The sequence below is a fragment of the Pan paniscus genome, chromosome 21 (genome assembly GCF_029289425.2).
Source record: "Pan paniscus chromosome 21, NHGRI_mPanPan1-v2.0_pri, whole genome shotgun sequence".
Taxonomy (NCBI): domain Eukaryota; kingdom Metazoa; phylum Chordata; class Mammalia; order Primates; family Hominidae; genus Pan; species Pan paniscus.
This window is the reverse complement of record NC_073270.2, coordinates 19,212,363-19,218,362: the sequence shown is the minus strand read 5'-3', so window position 1 is coordinate 19,218,362 and position 6,000 is coordinate 19,212,363. Positions and strand designations below refer to the sequence as shown.

At 45.9% G+C, this 6,000-nt stretch overlaps 1 protein-coding gene across 24 annotated transcripts in view; it reads right to left on the bottom strand.

The window, feature by feature from the left end:
• Positions 1-3,538: 3,538 nt before the first annotated feature.
• The window catches only part of ZNF133 (zinc finger protein 133), a 33,973-nt gene continuing 31,511 nt past the window's right edge, over positions 3,539-6,000 (bottom strand). For 16 of the 24 annotated variants that reach the window (XM_057300874.1, XM_034947699.2, XM_008962943.4 and 13 more), the window contains one exon: positions 3,539-5,466. In XM_057300874.1, the coding sequence (XP_057156857.1) occupies positions 3,719-5,466 (1,748 nt within the window). In that variant the 3' untranslated portion in view covers positions 3,539-3,718. The remainder of the gene's footprint in view (positions 5,467-6,000) is intronic. The other 8 variants (XM_034947700.2, XM_008962944.4, XM_055104891.1 and 5 more) reach the window with 1 other exon arrangement.

The following is a 6,000-nucleotide window of genomic DNA, read 5'->3' as shown; positions in this document are numbered from 1 at the left end:
TTGGGCTCAAAGGGAATATGAATTTTAAATTTTGAGAGATATTACCAAGTTGTCCACCAGAAGACTTGTGGCAATTTGTATTCCCAAGACTAATGTAGAAGTGTGCCTGCTTCCACCATCTACAATACTATGTCCAAATTTTGTAGTCTTTGCTAATCTGGCAGGTGCAAATATCTCTGTGTGGCTTTCATTTGTACCTTTACTGATGTCAAGGATATTTTCAAATGAAAGAAGACTTCTCTTCCTATGCTGTGATCTGTCCTTGTATTTTTTAGTATCTTCGACTGTGTTTTTGATTTTTAAAACTTCATTTCTAATGGTATTATGCAGATAGGAAAGACAGCATCTCTCAAGTTTGTCTTTTGTTTTGTCCGTAAGTGTGAATTGCCTTGCAGAATTTATTTTTGTATAGACAAATCTGACCTTTTTCATTATGACTTTGAGAGTTTGAATCAGTTAGGAAGTCAGTCCAAGGTTATATGTTCCAATGATCTATTCCTGTATAACAGACAATCCTAAAATTTGAGGCTTAAAACAACTACTATCATCATGCCTCAGTTCTATAGGTTGACTGAATTCAGCTGAATGGTTCTCACTTGAGGTCCCTCACTTGGTTGCAGATGTCACCTAGGGTTTCAGTCGTCTGAAAGGCCTGACAGGGCAGGCCTCCAAAATAGCTCTCCCGTGTGACTGCAGTTGAGGCTCACTGTTGGCTAGCTCAGCTATGGCTGATTACCAGAGTACCTCTATGAGGCCTCTCCATGTGACTAGAAGTTTTCACAGCATGGCAGCAGGGTTCAAAGTGTAGAAGCTGCAAGGCTTCTTATGAATTAGTCTCAGAAGTCCCATAATATCATTTCTGCTATACCCTCTTGATGAAGCAAGTCACTAAGACCAGCCCAGATACATGGGGAAGGTAACAGGTCACTCCCCTTCACCCCATCTCATAATAAAGATATAGGGAGGGACGAATTGATTACGTCCATCTTGGAGATGATTTTCACACATCCATTCCATGTGAAATATATACTCATCCCTCCTAAGATGCCTCCAAAGTCTTATCCCACTATGGCATTGGCTCAAAGATCGGGATCTCATTCTCTAAATCAGGTCAAGGTGTAGATGATGCTTTATCTGAAGACCTGGGAACCAAAGCAGCGTATCTAACACCCAGTGTAGATTCAGGGATAACTATCCCTGAAAAAGTGCTTCTATCAAAAAATGGGGAAATAGCAGGTACTGGTTCATAGAAATTCAGCAGTTCAGCTGGGCACATGCCACCAGTTACCTTAGTAGCACAGTACTGCCCCTGAGAGTGATTCTCCATGATGTCTGCAGTCCAAGTTATTCCTCCTTTTCCATGAGAAATGGCCTGTGCTTGCAGCTTAGTAGGTTTCTCACCCTGCCTCCCTGCCCATAGAAAGAGGTAGGGGCTTTTCTGTCCTTTTCAGAGCAAGCTGGTGTTCCTGTTACAAACGTTAAGGGTATGCCTCTTATTGAAGCTCATTCCATTAGACAAAACCCATATCCACAAAGCTCTTCAGGACAAGCCTCTCATTTGGGTTGAGTGTCAAGGTGCTATGGGATGATTCCCTTAAAATTTAGAACCATTTTGTGTATAGTCAAGGAGCCACACACTTAAATATTTCTGAAGTCTTAAAAAGGGGTCTTACAGTTGCACCCTTGAGATGATCTTTACCTTGAAGGACACTTATTTTGAGCAAAACCAGACACTGAAGGAGGTATGGTTAATAATATTTATGTAGGGTTAAATACCTTAAGCCCTGAGATAGGATAACTATTGAGACTGTGTGGCTTAAAGACCTTAGATCAGTTACCTGATGACTGACATGGGGACTGGGTCCTGGGATAGAGGAGCATGATTCAAACTCCTAAACACTAGTATTACAGGACTGATTGTGGAATGTGGCTTCAAGGGTTTAATCTCTGTTATTGGAAGGCTGAGGAAGACACATGGTCAAAGATTGTCATATACAGTCAAGTGTTGCTTAACAAGGATATGTTCTGAGAAATCATTAGGTAATTTAGTCATTTTGCAAACACTATAGAGTGTACTTACCAAACCTAGATGGCACAGCCTACTATACACCTGGGCTATATGGTATAGCCTATTGCTCCTAGGCTACAAACCTGTGCAGCAGGTTACACCGAGTACTGTAGGCACTAAGTACTGTGGGCAACTGTAACACAATGCTAAGTTATTTGTGCATCTAAACATGGAAAAAGTAAGGTAAAATACAGCATAAAAGACAAAAAAAAAACGGTACACCTGTAGAGGGCACTTACCATAAATGGTAAGTTGCAGAACTGGAAGCTGCTCTGGGTGAGTCTGTGCATCTAAACATAGAAAAAATAAGGTAAAATACAACATAAAAGCCAAAAAAAAAAAGGTACACCTGTATAGGACACTTATCATACATGGCAAGTTACAGAACTGGAAGTTGCTCTGGGCGAGGCGGTGAGTGGTGAGTGAGTGTGAAGGCCTGGGACATTACTATACACTACTACAGACATACATACTGTACCCTTAGGCTACACTCAATTTATTTTTAAATTTTTCTTTCTTCAATAATAAATTAGCCTTAGCTTACTGTAGCTTTTAACTTTATACACTTTAAATTTTTTTACTTTTTGACTCACTTGTAACTTAGCTTAAAACAAAAACACACTGTACAGCTGTACGAAAATATTTTTTGTTTTATCCTTATCCTATACGCTTTTTCTATTTTAAAAATTTTAAATTTGTGTTGTTGTTGTTGTTAAAAACTAAGACACAAGCACACACATTAGCCTAGGTCTATACAGGGTCAGGATCCATATCACTGTCTTATCCACCTCTGTATCTTGTCCCACTGGGAGGTCTACAAAGTCACTAGGTAACGGGAATTTTTCAGCTCCACTATAATCTTACCAGCCCACCACTGTATATGCAGTCCGTCGCAGACGAACATTATGCAGTGCCTGACTGTAGTTATGGAGGTGCTGATGAGGTGGTATAGCTGGGGGTGGTTGGAGATTATCCATTTTCTTGGTGGTCTGATATGGGTGTAACTGAGATCCAAGGCTCTGCTTGGTCACAGCTGCAAGACCAGGCCCTGGGACTGGAGTGCTGGGGACAATGTATTGGTGAGAGGGCCCCCGATGGAAGGACCAGGGACTAAAAAAGTCTGAGAAACGCAACAAAGGTAGTCAGGGGCAAAGGCAACAACGGAGATGTTTGAAAGCTGGGAGGAGAGAAGCAGGAAAGGGGCTGTCAGAGCCAAGGGATGGGGGTAGCTGCAGACTAGAGGAAGCTACACTTTCTGGAAGATCCCCTCCCATCCCGTGAAATCTCTTTGTGTAGTTCCTAGATTCTCTCCCCATACAAAGGTCCAGTCTTTCTAATAAATCTACAAATGATTTGGTTCTTGTTTTCCGAGGAAATGAATTCCTGTGGAATAGTGGACTTAAGGGTTTCAGATGTCTGTATCATTCCTTATCCCTGTTATAGATGAGTGAATGAGGGACACAGGCACAGTTACGGATGTATAAAGAAGCCAAGTTTATTACAACTGAAGGCCACAAAACATGGAGAAGACTTAGTGTGGAGAAAGTAAACAGTCAAATGTCCTTTGACCACTTACAGAATGCATTTCTCTACTCCATTTCATCAAAGTGTCAACATTCTGACTCTTAGTCCTTGTCCCCATCTTTGCCTTCAGAGAGAGTATAAGGAATCCGAAGGTTGCCCTGCACACGGCTCAGGGTCGGGCTGCACTGGCAGTCTGTGGTGGACAGACGTGGTCTTCCTGTGTCTGCTGAGGTGAGACTTGAGGCTGAAGCCCCGCCCACACGTCTTGCACACATATGGCTTCTCCCCCTTATGTGTCATTTGATGTAAGGTGAGGTGTGACTTTTGGAGAAAGCCTTGGCCACACTCTCTGCACACACAAGGCTTCTCTTCCGAGTGAGCCCGCTTGTGTGTGATTAGAGCTGACTTATTGCCAAAGCCCAGTCCACACTGCCTGCACATGTAGGGCTTCTCCCTCGAGTGCTTCCGCTTGTGCCTGATGAGACCGGCCTGGTGGCTAAAGCCTCGCCCGCACTCCCGGCACACATACGGCCTCTCCCCTGAGTGCGTCCTCTGGTGTGCAACAAGGTTTGACTTCTGGCTGAAGCCTCGCCCGCACTCCCCACACACCATGGGCTTCTCCCCTGAGTGCGTCCTCTGGTGTCTGATGAGGTTGGATTGCTGGCTGAAGCCCCGGCCACAGTCCTTGCATACAATGGGCTTCTCCCCTGAGTGTATGTTCTGGTGTCTGTTGAGGTGTGACTTGAGACTAAAGCCTCGCCCACACACCCCACACACATACGGCTTCTCCCCAGTGTGCGTCCGCCTGTGAGAGATGAGGGTTGAATTCTGGCTGAAGCTGTGCCCACACACCCCGCACACATAGGGCTTCTCCTTTGAGTGTGTCCTCTGGTGGTTGACAAGGGTGGTCCTCTGCCTGAAGCATCGCCCACACTCCTTGCAGGCGTAGGGCTTCTCCCCAGAGTGCGTCCTCTGGTGGGAGATGAGGTTTGACCTGTCGCTGAAGCCCAGGCCACAGTCACTGCACACGATGGTCTTCTCCTCCAAGTGTGTCCTCTGGTGTCTCACGACAGCTGACTTCTGGCTGAAGCCTTTGCCACATTCCCGGCACACGTAAGGCTTTTCCCCTGAGTGTGTCCTCTGGTGTATGATGAGGTTTGACTTCTGGCTGAAGCCTCGCCCACACTCACTGCACATGTAAGGTTTCTCACCGGAGTGTGTCCGTTCGTGTATGATTAGCGTTGACTTCCGGTTAAAGCCTCGTCCACACTCCCTGCACACAATTGGCTTCTCCCCTGAGTGTGCCTTCTGGTGTCTGGCGAGGCTCTTCTTTAGGCTGAAGCCCTTCTCACATACCCCACACACGTAGGGCTTCTCCCCTGAGTGTATCCGCTGGTGACTGAGCAGGTTTGTCATCTTGCTGAAGCTCAGTCCACACTCTCCACAGTTGACTGTTCCAAATCCTAAGACTTCTATCCTCTTCAACAATTTGTCTGTTTCCTCAGGGTTCCCTGTCTGAGCTGGGCTGGCTTCTAACTCCACCCCTCTGAGGCCGTTCCGAGAGCTGACTGGCTGCCTCTGGGGTGGCCTGGAGAACGCTCCCAGAGTCCTTTTCTTGGTTCTTCCAAACAAAGGCATGGCACCTTCTCCCTCAGGACCTTCTGCTTGATCACTCCAGGGTCTCCCCTCAGAGGCTTGTTGCTGCTTCTCCTGGTCCCCTGGGCCCAGATCCCCAGGCTGGATGTTACCTTCTGCACACAAGCATGTGAAGATCCAGGGGGGATGATTACACAGCACATGCTGCATGGGGAATTTCTGACTGGAGAAACCCGGAGGGCAGAAAGGATCGAGGTAGAGCTCTGGCTCTGGATCTGCTGCAGAGAGAAAAGTGTGAGTCACAACTGAGTCCTCAGTGGGCAGCCTGAGCAATCAGCTTAGTCAGATCCCCTAGGCTTCAAAACACTTAGGCCTTAAGTGCCATCCAACCGGGACTTCCTTTACATGGCCTACTCTGCAGCCTACCGCTACTTCTTACGTCTAGCATTACAATCTAGAAAACCCACTCGTTAAGACCTGCTCTACATATAAGACTACACAAGCATCCCTGGCATTTTTGGGTGTGTAAATAGGGCCAGTATGGAACAGTTCCCCCTCATCTTCAATACAATTAATTACCTTCTAACTCACAACCATGCACACTGAGATAAATCATGTCCACAAGTACTTTCTTCTTTGATGGAAAGATGTCTAACCCTAGGACTCATGTGGAAATGTCCTTCCTTATTTCCCTATGAGGACAAGGGGATGGATTGAGAAAGCAGTTATTTGGAGTGAACAGAGAAGCCCTGGTGTAGGGAGGAGCATGAGAGGGTAGTGAAACAGTATGTGACACACCCAAACTGCTGTCT